At 33.7% G+C, this 19,118-nt stretch overlaps 1 protein-coding gene across 1 annotated transcript; it reads right to left on the bottom strand.

Annotated features, from left to right (window-relative positions):
- Positions 1 to 690: 690 nt before the first annotated feature.
- LOC117327850 lies at positions 691 to 9,715 on the bottom strand. The gene is made up of 4 exons (XM_033885056.1): positions 9,623 to 9,715; positions 9,111 to 9,285; positions 1,607 to 1,985; positions 691 to 1,317 (listed from the first exon to the last, which is right to left on the bottom strand). The coding sequence occupies exons 1-4, from the start codon at positions 9,666 to 9,668 to the stop codon at positions 724 to 726; spliced, it is 1,194 nt and encodes a 397-aa protein (XP_033740947.1). The 5' UTR covers positions 9,669 to 9,715; the 3' UTR covers positions 691 to 723.
- Between the last annotated feature and the right edge of the window lie 9,403 nt (positions 9,716 to 19,118).

Genomic DNA, 19,118 nt, shown 5'->3' with positions numbered 1-19,118 from the left:
AATCCGGATATACTGCATATGACTTGCAACTTAAAGATGTTGATGTTGTTATTGTATCGTTATCAGGAAGGTGTGTTTCTGTGGAAAATTGTGTGTTTAAGATAAAAATAACGCGTGATTTGCTTTTCTACATATTACCCTAAATTCGTGTTTTAATTTTTCCATCGCAACATCCTGTCAGTAAACAAAATATACTTATTTCAATCTACAAAACATCATTATAACTGAATTGTAGAATAGTAATTACTAGTTCAATGCTGGTGTAGGGAAAGTAAATCCTTAAGCATTGGTTCAGTACTGATGTAGGGAAAGTAATCCCTAATTATTAAGTTCAATATTGATGTAGGGTGAGTAATCCCTACTGATGTAGGAAAAGTAAAAATTAATTGACTAGTTCAATACTTATGTAGGGGAAGTTATCCCTAATTCCATAGTTTAATACTGGTTTGGGGGAATCATTCCAAATTACCTAGTTTAATATCGATGTAGGGAAAGTTATTCCTCGCTGTATGTGCGATTGTGTTGTGTTTGCCTTTTTTTCATGCGTTAGATTTTGTTGTGGGTTTATTGTTCTGTAATGATATACTAATTAAAATTGTTGAACAACTAGTTCTGTCACATAGGATTACCATGTTGACATTGCAGTAAATAAAACGTATTGTCGATGATCAAAGATAACCAAAGATTTCACCAGGCTTTACAGATTTATTGTCATAATTGTAATCAGATATGTGGTACGTCTTGGATGAGTGTATGAAGACAGCCTGTCACCATATTAAGTGTTCCTACGCATATGTAGGTTTTATACACCTGATGATGCACACCGGAAGTGAACCGACTCTTCCGGTACACGACGTTCCATTTATTGGTACTTCCAGTAAATGATGTCCCGCCAAGTCGCAAAGAAACACCATAGTACATAAACACGTCACTGTCCTGTCCAGGTGGCGAGTACACCCCCATCGCGTACTGTCCGTCGTCTGTGGACACTACCGGAGGCTCCAAGCTAGATCCATGATTCTCCAGGGATAATGTTTTAGTATTGAATCTATATGCAGTAGTGAATTCACCGGGCATGTAGCCGGTAGGTGCTTCCATCTGAATGTACCGCAAGTCATGCGGCCAATCCCCTGCAAGGGTGAAGTTTGACATGAACTCAATTGCATGGGACATTCCATGGACACCGATGCGTACCTGCTTCCAAAATGGATAGGCATATGTTGACTGATGGGTCAATGAAGGGCTTCCTCTGTGACAGCCTGATTGTACTGCTCTTTTCTCGTGTGTTCCTGGCCGTAACCAAAAGGCCGGGTGTACCTGTAATCACCATACAATGTGAGGGACTGTGTCATTGAATACTTTATACAACATGCTTTCCGTTTGTCTTTATTTGGACATAGTGTATTTATAACTGAATTGATACCGTTACAAATTGTATAAAACTTGCTGTTCCAGTCAAGTTTTTGACACATCTAAACAAAACATAGATTGTAGGCCCGATAGATTAACTAAATAGTTCAGGTAACGTCAACTGTATCGTTACAAAAGGGGCAAAGGTGGATACGAAATATTAGGTCTCAACTTCTGTTTTTTAGTCATGACTTACCTCTGATTCCAAAGTGTCGCCATGTGCTCTCACCCACTGAATGTGGGTGTGAGTTGTTTCGTGCCTGGAGTCGTCCCTACCCCCGGCTTCTGTAGGGTTATAACACTCCGTGTACGTGTCGGAATTACACGCCATTTGTAACTCCCGCCCATGGTCGTACATGTTGATCATTTGTTTGTTGTTCCAAACGAGGCTGTCTATAGCGCCTCCCATACGCTTGGAAGCACTGATGAACAGGTCCTTCCCGTTTGAGATCGTCCATCTGCCGTCATACCCACCGTCGATGTACCCTAGTCGGTGTTCGTGGATACCGTTTGTGAGGTAGTGTGCTATCACCGAGTTATAGTTTGCGTGGAATGCATTGGTTAAATCTGGGTATCTGAAACACAGTTTAGTCTGTGATATCAAAATATCTTTAATGAAGACATTCATTGCCTGCCTTGAGAACACAAGTCAATTGCACGCAAAAAAGGGGCATTTTCAGTTGTCTCCTAAATTTTAGTTTTGTAACCTCTATGTTTGGATGTGTGTTGTTATGTTTATCTTTTCTTCCTTTCCATATTATCCATTTAATGGTACAGATGACAGTATTTACCAGAATGGTAAAATGATTTCACCCCGGTAGCCAAGAGTTACATTTTCCTCCTTATTGAGTAAATTCAGTGGTATAATCTGGTAAAGTGTCCTTCATTATAGTTTCTCCATATTTCAATATAATTTTAGTGAATTCACATCTAAAAAATAAATGTTGAGTATCTTCATTGTCAGTTTTGCAGGAATAGCATTTTCCGTCAGTACTTCCAAGTTTGATTTTTTATGTCTGTATATAATGATTGATATAAACACTTGCATTGAAATTCCTTAATTTTTGTATCCATCAATATGTTAAAACAGTTTAGTCAGATATCATTCCGCAGAAATTGGTTTCCGTAAATGTTTTCCCATTTATTTTGAACTTTCGGTTCATTATTATTTAACGCTTATTGTCTTTAGCTTAAGTTTATTATGCTCGATGTGTCTATTAGTTCGATCTAGAATATTTAAGACAGAATCTAAGCGTGGATAGATGTTATCCTCATTAATCATTTCTTCCTCTCTTAATAATCTTTTATATTTTGCCGGTATATCAGCTTTAAGTTTGCCAATTCAGATATACAATTCCCTCTTATTTATGTATCTTTCCTATATAACTGGATCGTTTTTAAAATGTCTCTGCGTCGAATCCCATAAGTCTTCTATTATGTGGATTCCATTTTTTGTAAAAGAGTTAAAGAACAGAGGCTTCCTGTTAAAAAGAATCAAATGATGGTCAAAAATGTCTTCTCTTTACAGTTTTGTCATATCTGTTAGTTTATTCACTCTTAAGAATGTCGACCATGCTGTTAAAGATTTCTATCAGATATAGACATGTGAGTAAGATTTCGATAAGATATAGACATGTGAGTAAGATTTCTATAAGATATCGACATGTGAGTAAGATTTCTATAAGATATAGACATGTGAGTAGGATTTCTATAAGATATAGACATGTGAGTTAGATTTCTATCAGATATCGACATGTGAGTAAGATTTCTATAAGATATAGACATGTAAGTAAGAGTTAAGGTACTACACGTACTAGCATCCGATCATTTACATAATAGATAATTTATTTGGTATTTGTCGTCTAAAGAATGTAACCAGTGTCGTCTGATTTGTAAGCATTCAGTCATGTAATGTTAATTGAGTTTCTAGTAAGTACAGTGAATCAGGTTACCCCTGACAAATAGTAACATGGTGTATAGTAAGTACAGTGAATCAGGTTACCCCTGACAAATAGTAACACGGTGTCTAGTAAGTACAGTGAGTCAAGTTACTCCTGACAAATAGTTACATGTTGTCTAGTAAGTACAGTGAGTCGAGTTACTCCTGACAAATGTTAACATGGTGTCTAGTTAGTACAGTGAGTCAAGATACTCCTGACAAATAGCTACATGTTGTCTAGTAAGTACAGTGAGTCAAGTTACTCCTGACAAATAGTTACATGGTGTCTAGTAAGTACAGTGAGTCAAGTTACTCCTGACAAATGTTAACATGTTGTCTAGTAAGTATAAGTGAGTCAAGTTACTCCTGACAAATAGTTACATGGTGTATAGTAAGTACAGTGAGTCAAGTTACTCCTGACAAATAGTTACATGGTTTCTAGTAAGTACAGTGAGTCAGGTTACCCCTGACAAATAGTAACACGGTGTCTAGTAAGTACAGCGAGTCAAGTTACTCCTGACAAATAGTTACATGGTTTCTAGTAAGTACAGTGAGTCAGGATACTCCTGACAAATAATAACACGGTGTATAGTAAGTACAGTGAGTCAAGTTACCCCTGACAAATAGTTACATGGTTTGTAGTTAGTACAGTGAGTCAGGATACTCCTGACAAATAGTAACATGTTGTCTAGTAAGTACAGTGAGTCAGGTTACTCCTGACAAATAGTTACATGGTGTCTAGTAAGTACAGTGAGTCAGGTTACTCCTGACAAATGTTAACATGGTGTCTAGTAAGTACAGTGAGTTAAGTTACTTCTGACAAATCGTTACATGGTTTCTAGTTAGTACAGTGAGTCAGGTTACCCCTGATAAATAGTTACATGGTTTCTAGTTAGTACAGTGAGTCAGGATACTCCTGACAAATAGTAACACGGTGTCTAGTAAGTACAGTGAGTTAAGTTACTCCTGACAAATAGTTACATGTTGTCTAGTAAGTACAGTGAGTCAGGTTACCCCTGACAAATAGTTACATGGTTTCTAGTTAGTACAGTGAGTCAGGATACTCCTGACAAATAGTAAACACGGTGTCTAGTAAGTACAGTGAGTTAAGTTACTCCTGACAAATAGTTACATGGTTTCTAGTTAGTACAGTGAGTCAGGTTACCCCTGACAAATAGTAACATGGTTTCTAGTTAGTACAGTGAGTCAGGATACTCCTGACAAATAGTAACACGGTGTCTAGTAAGTACAGTGAGTTAAGTTACTCCTGACAAATAGTTACATGGTTTCTAGTAAGTACAGTGAGTCAAGTTACTCCTGACAAATAGTTACATGGTTTCTAGTAAGTACAGTGAGTCAAGTTACTCCTGACAAATAGTTACATGGTTTCTAGTAAGTACAGTGAGTCAAGTTACTCCTGACAAATAGTAACACGGTGTCTAGTTAGTACAGTGAGTTAAGTTACTCCTGACAAATGTTAACAAGGTTTCTAGTAAGTACAGTGAGTCAGGATACTCCTGACAAATAGTAACATGTTGTCTAGTAAGTACAGCGAGTCAAGTTACTCCTGACAAATAGTTACATGGTGTCTAGTAAGTACAGTGAGTCAGGTTACCCCTGACAAATAGTTACATGGTTTCTAGTAAGTACAGTGAGTTAGGTTACTCCTGACAAATAGTTACATGGTTTCTAGTAAGTACAGTGAGTCAAGTTACTCCTGACAAAGAGTAACATGGTGTATAGTAAGTACAGTGAGTCAGGTTACTATTGACAAATAGTTACATGTTGTCTAGTAAGTACAGTGAGTCGAGTTACTCCTGACAAATAGTTACATGGTGTCTAGTAAGTACAGTGAGTCAAGTTACTCCTGACAAATAGTAACATGGTGTATAGTAAGTACAGTGAGTCAAGCTACTCCTGACAAATAGTAACATGGTGTATAGTAAGTACAGTGAGTCAAGTTACTTCTGACAAATAGTTACATGGTTTCTAGTAAGTACAGTGAGTTAAGTTACCCATTACAAATAGTTACATGGTGTATAGTAAGTACAGTGAGTCAAGTTACTTCTGAGAAATAGTTACATGGTTTCTAGTTAGTACAGTGAGTCAGGATACTCCTGACAAATAGTAACATGTTGTCTAGTAAGTACAGTGAGTCAAGTTACTTCTGACAAATAGTTACATGGTTTCTAGTAAGTACAGTGAGTTAAGTTACCCATTACAAATAGTTACATGGTGTATAGTAAGTACAGTGAGTCAAATTACTCCTGACAAATAGTTACATGGTGTCTAGTAAGTACAGTGAGTCAGGTTACCCCTGACAAATAGTAACATGGTTTCTAGTTAGTACAGTGAGTCAGGTTACCCCTGACAAATAGTAACATGGTGTCTAGTAAGTACAGTGAGTCAGGTTACCCATGACAAATAGTAACATGGTGTCTAGTAAGTACAGTGAGTCAAGTTACTCCTGACAAATGTTAACATGGTGTCTAGTAAGTACAGTGAGTCAGGTTACTCCTGACAAATAGTTACATGGTGTCTAGTAAGTACAGTGAGTCAGGTTACTCCTGACAAATAGTTACATGGTGTCTAGTAAGTACAGTGAGTCAAGTTACTTCTGACAAATAGTTACATGGTGTCTAGTAAGTACAGTGAGTCAAGTTACTCCTGACAAATAGTTACATGGTGTCTATTAAGTACAGTGAGTCAAGTTACTTCTGACAAATAGTTGCATGTTGTCTAGTAAGTACAGTGAGTCAAGTTACTCCTGACAAATAGTTACACGTTGTCTAGTAAGTACAGTGAGTCAAGTTACTCCTGACAAATAGTTACATGTTGTCTAGTACCGTAATTTCTTGCGTATTGCCCGCTCCGTTAGATAGCCCGCACTGACCAAAATTTGGTATTTATGTTTTTAATTCTGCAGATAGCCCGCTCCGTCGCATTGCCCGCGGGTTATCTGCTATATATATATATATATATATATATATATGCAAATAAACAACAAGAGCTGCGAAAGCGCTCGTGACATAGCAGAAATGTTTTACTGTTTTTATTTTTAATATTTTCAACCAATTACAAGGACATACTATATATTTTACCTATATATACCGGGTAGCTATATAAAATGTATATCAATCGTAAAACATGTAAACGTTTACCTTGTACACGATTTAGGGAATCCCGTTAGTACCGATGCGTTATACATTACCTTTAGCTAAGGATTTGGTGAACAGTGTTAATAAACGTAATTCGGGCTCGGGGTCTAGTTGTGAGCTGTTTTTACATGATTTGTACTGGTCAGAATCTCAAATTACGTCCATTATTAACTGGATAGCCATGTCGGCACCTTCTACACCAAAAGCTGTACGCAAGAGAGATAACATAAACATAAACGTGATTTGATATTCCGGTGGATGTACTGTGATGACGGACAATTACAATGTATGTTCATTTTTTGATTAAATTTTGTGAAAATCTGTATGTGTTCATATCATGCTTTTAATATATGTCGTATAGCCCGCAGTTTTCAATGGTTTTTGAAAACATTTCGTCAGATAGCCCGCTTCATCAGATAGCCCGCAGAAGGCAATTTTCAACGTTTAAAATCGTATAGCCCGCGGGCAATACGCAAGAAATTACGGTAAGTACAGTGAGTCAAGTTACTCCTGACAAATAGTTACATGGTGTCTAGTAAGTACAGTGAGTCAAGTAACTTCTAACAAATCGTTACATGGTTTCTAGTAAGAACAGTGAGTCGAGTTACTCCTGAGAAATAGTTACAAGGTTTCTAGTAAGTACAGCGAGTCAGGTTACTCCTGACAAATAGTTACATGGTTTCTAGTTAGTACAGTGAGTCAGGTTACTCCTGACAAATAGTAACACGGTGTCTAGTAAGTACAGTGAGTCAGGATACTCCTGACAAATAGTAACACGGTGTCTAGTAAGTAGAGTGAGTCAAGTTACTCCTGACAAATAGTTACGTGGTGTCAACAAAACTGACTCCAGCTAAACACGCGACCAAACAAAAACTAGAATATCAAATTTACAGCGATTTAAAAATAAGTACAAAATAACAGGTGCTCTGGAATTGATAGAAATAAGCATAATTTACTTCTCCAAGATTCTAAAAATTAGGGTAATTACCTCCATATACCCTTTCCAGGAGCCTCCTCCGAAGCCCAAGTGATTCACTTCAAATATTCCATCAACAAAAAAATCTCACAAAAGCTCATTTGTAGACTGTTCGATAACTTAGTTAGATTAAAGATATTAATCTGCCAAGAATAGACAAGAGTATTGGACACAATTTGTGCTAGCATCATCAACGCCCTTTCCTCCGATGTATACATCAAATTTACGATAAATATCAAAACTGGGTGTCTATTAAGATAAATAACATTAAAATAGATCTAAGAAAGGACAACTTTGGAATAGCCTCATATAGTGAAATATTGCGTACTACATATAAGTTCAATTAATTTTTATTCAAAGACTATATATAGCTAGGATCTATCATATTCATGTATTTTCGGGAAAACTACTTTAATTTTGAATATTTCATAATCATGATTAAAGATATCTTAACGGTTGTTTACAGCCAACACGTTATCATCGTCCGGAGACAATTACCTACCGATATTCAACATTTCCTGGGTAATATTCAATGTAAAAGAAACATTCACGCATTTTTCATTACAAATTACATGATTATAGTAATGAAAACAGGCGAGGTTTTTGTGAGAATATATCTTAGATTATAAGTGAGGGTATAACGAAGATTATATGTGAGACTATATCGTAGATTATCTGTGAGTATATCGTAGATTATCTTAGAGTATATCGTATATTATCTTAGAGTATATAGATTATCTATGAGAATATATTGTAGACTATCTGTGATGGTTTATCGTAGATTATCTTAGAGTATATAGATTATCTATGGGAATATATTGTAGACTATCTGTGATGGTATATTGTAGACTATCTGTGATGGTATATCGTAGATTATCTGTGATGGTATATCGTAGATTATCTGTGATGGTATATCGTAGATTATCTGTGATGGTATATCGTAGATTATCTGTGATGGTATATCATACATTATCTTTGAGTATATATCATTGATTATTTGTGAGAAATATTGTAGATTATCTGTGAGGGTATATTGTAGATTATCTATGAGGGTATATCATATATCATCTGTGAGGGTATATCGTATATTATCTTTGAGTGTATATTGTAGATTATCTGTGATGGTATATCGTAGATTATCTGTGAGGGTATATCATAGATTATTTGTGAGGGTATATCAAGCTTACCTTTGAGGGTATATCGTAGATTATCTGTGAGGGTATATCAAGCTTATCTTTGAGGGTATATCGTAGATTATCTGTGAGGTTATATCAAGCTTATCTTTGAGGGTATATCGTAGATTATCTGTGAGGGTATATCATAGATTACGTATCTGTGAGGGTATATTGTAGATTATCTGTGATGGCATACCATAGATTATCTGTGAGGGCATATCATAGATTATCTGTCAGAATATATTGTAGATCTTATGTAAGGACATATATTAAATCATTTGTGTTTAACTAGCGATTTCTGTTGACATTTGACCTTGACATCTAGGAATTTCAGAACAATTATCGAGTGATAAAGTGAAAAGCAAAACATACTGAGGAATAACCATAAAAAGGCAGTTGAAGTTTCATCTGAAGGAATAATGTCTGACAATGCTCCAACCACATGTATATACCTGGTAACATACTGCTTAGAGTGAAAACTGCCACATCCTTGCCTTCCTTCTGCTATACCGAGAGACAGCCAGTGAGCTTTAGCCGCCTCTGGTGTGTGGCTGCTGTGGATATCTGGGTAGTTGTTAAGGTAAAACTGGGCATCAAAGACTTCGGGTGACGCCAGGTCCACAGCATCTACAGAAAATAATCACTAAGTATAGAATCAGTATATCGTAAATGGTATCTGATCCAACAATAGCCTCAAAAATATAGGATTAGGGTAAACGTCAAACATCTTAAAGGATTAGGGTAAACGTCAAACATCTTAAAGGATTAGGGTAAACGTCAAACATCTTAAAGGATTAGGGTAAACGTCAAACATCTTAAAGGATTAGGGTAAACGTCAAACATATTAAGTTCACCTTGCCTCAGTTGCAATTGTTACACCATTACATATAATGTGTCGGCTAATTATCAGCTATCCGTATAGTGAGGAAGTTATATATAATACAGACACCATGATAGGATTTACCAGAATACGCAGTAATTCCACAAATCAACAGCAATAGCCGATACATCTCTCGTTCTTCGTTCAGCCAAGTACAATAACATTGACTGTCTACGATCGTGATAATCACAGAGATATCAGATAAGATAAGACTGGTGGTGCCACCTTGCGGTGAAATGTAGAGGTTAAATAAGTACATTAAAAATACTTACTTTATCGTAATATTGGGAAGTCGAATAAGGACAATACATGATTATTTAGCACAGCAAGGTAGAAATTAGAATCTAAAATTATATTTAGTACATATTACTATAAGTATTAGATCATAAGAAGCAACACATTGTTCGTGTATAAGTGTGTTTGTCTGGAGTTACACTTTATTTACAGAGTGTTACAATACTGGTTTATATAGCAAACAGTAGTGATGTATTGGTGATTTGTTTCTCTCCTTATTATATTGTTATTGTAACTTTTGATGTATGGGTTGTTTCCCTTCCCCTATCTGCAAGTGCTGGATCGTAATCCTTGATAAGCCAAGATGAAAGTATAGAGGTCGGGCAATTTTGAACGTTGGATATAGTTTTCCCTATGAAAGGAATGACAGAATCGTTGTCTGTTTTTTTTATTTTTATTTTTTTTTTTTTTTTTTTTTTTTTTGTTAATTCTACCTATGCGATGAAAACGGTTATGCGTAATGGTCATATAATAATAGATTCAATTTACAGAACAAAATATCCCCAGGAATCCGTCCAGTGTATCACAAAACCTGAAAAATAAATCATCTAGCAAGCATACCTATAATAATTATGTCATATCTGAGTGACTTACAACGTCATTGCTTACACGAGTTCTCTATTTTTCAATTCAATTCAATTCAATTCAATTCAATTCAATTCAATTCAATTCAAATATTTTTATTAAAGTGTCACACATCAGATGCACAATACAATTACAATGTATACAGTAATATAAGAGCTAATGTAAAAACAACACATTCTCTTCTTTTCTTTTTAAAATTCATATCCACACCCCCTTGATCTGACGTCCATTCCACATTGGAATTATGAGACACTATGAGTTAAAACAATTTCAATAATAAATCACAATAAATTACTATTTATATAGAATTTGTCTCCGTCAACATAAAAATATTATAGCAGGTGTTGGCAATAAAACGTAATACACTAGGATTACTGAGGAGCACTGACATTTTATCCTTATTATTCATATAGTTAAAATTATCAATATAATATGTAGCATGCACCGGATATTCAAATAAAACATGCTGCTCACATTCTACTTGGTCTGTACAATTAAAACACAATATCTCCTCAATAGGTAATCTCTCATACCGCCCCGTTTCTATACGTAAAGGGGCTACACATTTTGCGAGAGCACTTCTACGTACTTTTACTTGTACAAAGGTCAGACTGGTGACGTAAAATAATTACCACACCTGTTGTGATCGAACGATCCAATATAACAGTGTGCTCAAACTAATATAATTATACTTTTCATAGATAATACCATTTGTCGGAATTACTTATCTTAGTATGCAGTCACAATACATACTTTAAAACATCAAGCTAGTTTTTAGGGTTATCAACTGTTAACCAGTTAGACCCGAACCGGTTCCCAAAATCGGTAACCGAACATTCTCCCTGAGGAGCTCCACGTTTACCCCAACCCGATCGATCGGTAGCAGGTGCAGAGTTATCACTATGAAAACTTCGACAGTAAAACGGTGTATGACTTCATTTGTCATTGCTGATTTTATTTTTACACGCTTTCCTTATTACATCTGTACTTCCGAGTTGTATCTAATGCTGAAATATTCTTCCAAATCTCACTTATTTAGCCATTAAGCAAGATATATCTACGTGTAGACAAACAATGCAGTGTCATAATACACTTGTTATCGAGTTTCATTTAAAACCAATGTCAAAGTAGAAAACAACAGACAGAGGCAATCAAACAATTATAATACGATATAAAAAATAATAGTAGCGGATGAGCATACGTCAACTGCACCGCATGTGGTGTGGCATGGAACATCCTGTCATATTAACCAATCATCTAAGGCGATTTACCATGTGTGTGCATTGCAATTACTATAACAATTAGTGACGACCTCCATACTTGACAATCGTGTTTTAAATTATAATTGTTATCTTACTTTAATAGAGAGCTATTAATGGAGTGTTGATGTTGGTACGTTTGGTGAAGTATTTTTATATATCTTATTTATTTATTTATTTATTTATTTATTTATTCATACACCTACTTAAATCAAATATATTATTTAAGTATCGGGATAAATAAAACAGAGAGTGATATGAGAGAAGGTTAGAGTTTTAATAAGTATGAATATATAAGGTGTAGCCTTGTATCATTTTAATGTAACAATGCAAACATTGATGCCTGTTTCCACACCTCTCTGTGACACGTGTAGCCTGTAAGGTGATGTAACGCCCCATTAACAGTAGTGACAGAGAGCTTTAAACAGGTTCCTTCCCTGCCACTTAACGTTTCGTTCGCTGTCATCATTTTATTCCATATACATGATTTAAGAAGATCTTGCATATTATATAAGTATTTTGTGTAGTAAATGGTCTCTGAGATTTATTTTCTTTACAAATAAGTGGCTTGAACACCAATATAGAAAGTGAGTAATCACCTTTTACAATGTCCGTAAAGTAGAGCAACATATAACACAATATAGACTTACACGAAACCTTTTATTATGTACCAAGTGCTGTATTGTTTTTTTTACCGTGTCAACATGTGTAATGAAAACAAGGATTCATGTAAGTTACTACTTAGAAATGGAAAATTAATAATGGGACAATTTAAAGCAGAATACCTATCATACAGTTTAACTGTAACATGTCGGTTAGGTGAAAGATCGAGGTGAGCGCTGTAATCGTCGAACATGTTTCGAAGTTGGTTCTTATCATACATTATCACTAAAATATCCCTGTCGGCCGTTAGGTGGAAGATCGAGGTAAGCGGCTAATGTCGAAGAACATGTAATGTCTTTGATGCCAAGCTCTATAGGAATTATCCAATCAGCAACGTCAATAATTGTGTATAAATAACATTTTATTAATATATCTTCAGGTACATAAGCATTATGTAAATGTCAGTCATAATGATGTGTGTATATATATACTTCCATACTATACAAATATTCAGACATGACTTCTTGAATACGTATGAAAGGAAATGTAGTTTGAAAGGAAATTCAAGAGTGTTTGAGTTTGTGATATGAAAAGATGGATGTAGGAAAAAGGAACGATTGAATTGTCAAATTGTGTCATGTGTATGTTTTTTTAAAACTGAATAAAAATATAAGTTATAAAAAATATATCTTCAGGTGATAATGTAGTGATGATAATCACTTCGATACAAACAGTCCCCATATGGAAACAAAACCTATCACGTTATAGGTAGAAATTAGAACATCACATTTTTTCACCTATAAAGGGTCGACCAAGAAAGGGGCGCAGTTTATCCCCATGGGTATGCCTGCTTGAAAGAAGATCTGGCTGAAAAGACTCCGCAATCAGATATTTAACCATTCTCACGATTTAATCCTAGCTATGGTTAATTTTGTCTTTACTCGTGTGTTGTACGATATACTCTGGGGTATAGTTCATAGATCATGGTACTAAGAAGCATAAGAAGTCGTCTGTATAAAGGCTTAGTTAAGCAACAGAACAAGCCCCAGTAAAAGGGGTTTTTTTATATATAAAAGTGGTTATTAATCATTTATGCTAGGATGTTCCACACCATTGCAGTGCTGAATCGTGGATGCCTAATGGGCCTTCTACGTTAAAAGATTTTATATTATGTGAAATACATTATACGTGCATCTCTTTAAAATTGAACAACGTTGTTTTTTTAATCCGAAAAGTAAGACATACAGTATTTTTTCTTGAGAGGAATAGAAAAAAAGACATATTTGAATATCCAGTGTTCAAAACAATAGAGGATAAGTCTAGCTTAAAATTCCTAACACGGAAGCAAAATACGAATACAATATGTAATTGTACGTAAGTCGCTGAAAAGTCCAAGGTGATTAATACCGGGTGTTCCGGTAGGTTGTCAAACATTCTCCAAATGTGAACAAGGTTAGTAACTATGGAACATATCAACAAGCATCGACCATTCTGATTTCACATCTCATACGGAAATATAACCAAATAAGATCACTCACAATGGGGTTAAACAAGTGTAGGTTAATATAGACTCGGATAGTTTTGTCACGATGATACATTATACATATACATTAATAAAATCGGTATTTATTCATTTTTATCATTGTGTGTCCGGTACTGGTATCTTCACACTAAACGTCCTCACAATTCAGGATTTAATAAAGCTGACTCACAGGGAATCCTCACCTCACCTTAAACCACAATGAGTTAACATGGAAAACCTGCTTTTATACAGTTATACCTCTTATAAGACAAGCTGAGATCTAATCAGCACTTTTATACATGTTTACATGTTATAAGTAATGAACACTTTTATACAGGTCTATATGTTATAAGTAATCAACACTTTTATACAGGTTTATATGTTATACGTAATCAACACTTTTATACAGGTCTATATGTTATAAGTAATCAACACTTTTATACATGTGTACATGTTATAAGTAATCAGCACTTTTATACATGTGTACATGTTATAAGTAATCAACACTTTTATACAGGTCTATATGTTATAAGTAATCAACACTTTTATACAGGTTTATATGTTATACGTAATCAACACTTTTATACAGGTCTATATGTTATAAGTAATCAACACTTTTATACAGGTTTATATGTTATACGTAATCAACACTTTTATACAGGTCTATATGTTATAAGTAATCAACACTTTTATACAGGTTTACATGTTATAAGTAATCAATACTTTTATACAGGTTTATATGTTATAAGTAATCAACTCTTTTATACATGTTTACATGTAATAAGTAATCAACACTTTTATACAGGTTTATATGTTATAAGTAATCAATACTTTTATACAGGTTTACATGTTATAAGTAATCAACTCTTTTATACAGGTTTATATGTTATAAGTAATCAATACTTTTATACATGTTTACATGTAATAAGTAATCAACACTTTTATACAGGTTTATATGTTATAAGTAATCAATACTTTTATACAGGTTTATATGTTATAAGTAATCAATACTTTTATACATGTTTACATGTAATAAGTAATCAATACTTTTATACAGGTTTACATGTTATAAGTAATCAACACTTTTATACAGGTTTACATGTTATAAGTAATCAATACTTTTATACAGGTTTACATGTTATAAGTAATCAACACTTTTATACAGGTTTACATGTTATAAGTAATCAACTCTTTTATACATGTTTACATGTTATAAGTAATCAACACTTTTATACATCTTTACATGTTATAAGTAATTAACACTTTTATTTAAGCATTGATGTCAATTTTTTTAGTTTCATCGGGGTAGGAAAAAAAATTGTTTGTAAACTGTATGAATCCGCGTAGCGGATTCTTACAGAAGTTTGCAAACAAATTTTTTTTCATACCCCTATGGAACTAAAAGATAATTGACATCTATGCTTAAAATTAATTTTTGAAAATAATTTTTAATTTAAAACATGTTTTATGTACAATTTTACTGGTTTTATATGTGATTCTTTTTCTCAAATCAATACGCAACGTCAATTGTCGTATTCGGACGTCACATTTTTCGCGCCATTCTCGGAATTTTTTTCATAGTGGTATGAAAAAAAAAATCTCAACCAATCAGAAAGCCGCATTCTGCGTACAAACAATGGAAAATTAATTATACATGTTAACATGTTATAAATAATCAACACTTTTATACATGTGTACATGTTATAAGTAATCAACACTTTTATACATGTTTACCTGTTATAAATCACGTGGAGATCTAATCAGCACTTTATAGAGATTTACCTGTTATAAATCACGTGGAAATCTAGTCAACACTTTTTATAAAGATTTACCTGTCACATCAGAGTCACATCTTTATTATCATTATGTCACAAGACACATTGGCGAGTAGACTTTTTATTGGTACAGGTTTATATCATAATAGTACAACAGATGTATTATAATGCAAAACAATATGATAAATATGTAATTATCTAATTAATAATTAAGATAGCATTCATATAACTAATTTAACTGTTCACTATGATAAAAATGTTTATTAACGTATGACGGTATCAGTATTATATAATGATATTTTGTCATGTAATATAATATCAATTAGATTGATAAGAATGTAGCACAATTTGTACACAGTTTACTATGTGATATATATATGGAATAGATGTTTACATGTGGTTTGCTGCTGAAAATACAATATATGTATATATTGATTTGAAATATTTAAACCATACAGCTATACATTACCTATGATCTGAAATAAATAAAGTCATACAATTCTTGCTAGCATGTCATGCATCATCAGGTAATATGTAATAATAATACATATATCGACAAACTATCGGTGTTATATTATTTTCACATGCTACACTGATAGTCATACGACTCCATCTCTTGGATGTCTCTATGATGTATGACAGTACCACATCGCGGTTTTGTCGGCGTTGTCTTAGGGCACGCGGAGTTCTTATCAATATGTTTTAAAAGATTTACCTGTCAAAGGAACGTTGTGGTCTAAACAACACTTTTCATATTTGTTTACCTGTCATAAGACGCGTGTATCTCTAATCAATACTTTTCATAAATATTCGCCTGTTATAAGACACGTTGAGATCTAATCAACACTTTTATAAAGATTTACCTGTCATAAGACACGTGTAGCTTTAATGAATACTTTCATAAAGATTTGCTTGTTATTAGACAGATTGAGTTTCTATCAATATTCAATATGTTTATGTATTAATGATGAACAATACCTGACGAGTTTTTCATTTATTTCTAAATTATAAAACTCACTGCCATGCATGTCTTTGTTTCCTCCACGTTTCCAACATATACAACGTCAAAATAGTACATGACGCTACTCTGATGATAAACATAGCATGTCCGTTTGCTTGAAATTGATAACTGTTTTTTCTATTTAATTGGTTGAAAAAGTTAAATAATCGTTAAATAAACCGAAATATATGTACTGATTGAACATATATATATAAATTTCTTCAAGCTTCTTACTTCTGTGATATCTTTTATGAAGTTTATTGTATATAAACCGCGTATAACTGATTGTATATCAGTTTTTACCTTAATAAGTAAAAGTGAATATCTATCCCCAAGACAATCACAAACTTGATTTAGATTTACGAAACATATTAATTCATACGCGCATATTGTTTGGGCTTATATCAAAACAAAACATGCACATTTGATTCCGCGGAACCAAAATTTGCTCCATTTCATACCTACATACATCTAGTACGTCATTAAGATATCGTTATCCCCGACAAACCTGTAACCTTCTGTAGGACCGGTCTTTATATATATTGATATCTCCAACAGATGGAAAATAAGAATTAGGTAGTAGCAGAGGTTCCCAAGTACAAACAAGTAAACTACTACTGTATATAGAGACCAACCAACCAATTCTTTTTCCATAAACTTTAGTGTTAAGAGGGCAATTATGGTTTATAACAAAAGTTTAGGGTCTCATATAACACGTTATCAAAAAAAAAGGTTGGGTCCTTGAGCTCCAATTTTTTTCCATTTGAAAATGGGTGAATTTCGCAGGAAAATTCTCAAAAATCTTAAATGTTTACCTGTTAATTATTATTACCTGAACTTTTGGGAAAAAAATCCAATCGGACTTACGAAATTTATATCAACATTTCTTATGGATAGTTACCTATCAGGCTACATATATATTTTGTTTGTTCATAACATATTGGCTGACAGACGTTCAAAAGTATTTTTTTTCAATTGGTTGGTTGTTCCCTATAAACGACCTTAGTTTTTATACATAAATCACATTAAACTTTCTTACTGATAACAACACACACACAAAACATTGCGAGGGTTTCAATCATATTCTTTTCCCTCGTGTCACTTCACTCCTATAACTGGACAAACCTGATGGCAATGCCTGTATATCATAGTATAATATATATAACATGTATTATCATCAAATACCTGGTCATTTGAACCACACAAGTAAATTGTTTGTTCTCTGCTGGTCGTGTATTGGCTGAACGAGTCTGGACGTTGATATGACGTAAGTCATGGTCTGTAGCATGTCTTGTGTATGTGGGTGATACACAACAAGGCACACTGTAGTCATCAGAATTAGGTCATCGTAATAACTGTTACATTCCGGCAAGGTTGACGTTAATATCATTAACGCAGTCTCGTGTTATTCCAACAGATGAACAATAAAATCACCGATGTTTTATTTTTTAATTGTGTTAGAGAATTTTGATTTCTAGTTCCTTTATTTAGAATGTTATTTTTTGATAAAATTTTTAAACTGAAAGTATTTAGGCTTATACATAACATTTTGTGTTTTTTGCGTTTTGTTACCTATTTAGAATGGATGTAAATGTACATGCATACGTTTTATAATATTTTGATATTTTAGTATGCGATACAAAATAAACTGTAAAGAATATAATGCAAGCAGACGTTTGTATGAGATGAAAATTTATGTATTGTCTTTCAAAACGACAGAAAAAGTCATACATTTTGTATTTAGAAAAGAAAATATAACATTGCACAATCATAATTTCTATATAGTGACCAAGATCGTCAGCAGCCATTGAATCTCTCAATAGCTTGGACAGTGAAGATGTGAGTAGAATGTATTCTCAGTAATTCCCCACTATTCTGTCTTATCTTTAGTGAATAGATGTAATCAAATTACAATAACAACGTTAAAATGCAGAACTGAAAGCGGTTAGATTACAGGAGTGTACCAAGAATTGTTTGAGATGCGTACAATACGTCATCAAACCGACCAGCACACCTTAAGATTCAATAACATTACACCTTGTCATTACATTTTTCCTGAGACAAATTACGTGCGACATGGTCCGGCTGTACCAGTAGGTTTTTTATGATTTGCAGTAAAAAAAAAAGTATATCTATTCTGTCAACAAAGATGTATGATTATCATCAACAACGTTTAATTTTCTTTCGTTATGGAATGACATATTCTGGAAAATACATCATTTTTGAAAATAAGTATTACCGTATCAATTGTTTTTACAAAAGTTCAATCTAACGAGGTCGTAGATACTGTAGTATATGAACGGTAACATTTTGGTTTATATCATAGGAACGTTGCATTGTCTCACCTGCACGGTTTGACAAAAGAATTCAATTTAGATGACACCTTACATTTATATATCTACAAAAAGTGCTACACTATTCGTAGAATATGTAAACTAGGTAAAATTATAATAGTTTTATAGTGATAAGTGATAGAAATGATATTGTGAGTCTAACGTACATGTACAATACGTTGTTTATCATAGTTTTGTGATAAAAATGA

This window comes from Pecten maximus, chromosome 5 (genome assembly GCF_902652985.1).
Source record: "Pecten maximus chromosome 5, xPecMax1.1, whole genome shotgun sequence".
Taxonomy (NCBI): domain Eukaryota; kingdom Metazoa; phylum Mollusca; class Bivalvia; order Pectinida; family Pectinidae; genus Pecten; species Pecten maximus.
Note: the sequence above shows the minus strand (reverse complement) of the source record. Positions and strands in the feature narration are given on the sequence as shown.

Bases quoted from the DNA above. Each gene is read 5' to 3' on its own strand.
- LOC117327850 (XM_033885056.1), bottom strand. From the start codon at position 9,668: ATGTATCGGCTATTGCTGTTGATTTGTGGAATTACTGCGTATTCTG. The intron at 1,986-9,110 runs GTATATACATGT...ACTGTGTTTCAG, and splicing joins TCTAAGCAGTATGTTACCAG to ATACCCAGATTTAACCAATG. The intron at 1,318-1,606 runs GTAAGTCATGAC...TGGTGATTACAG, and splicing joins GCGACACTTTGGAATCAGAG to GTACACCCGGCCTTTTGGTT.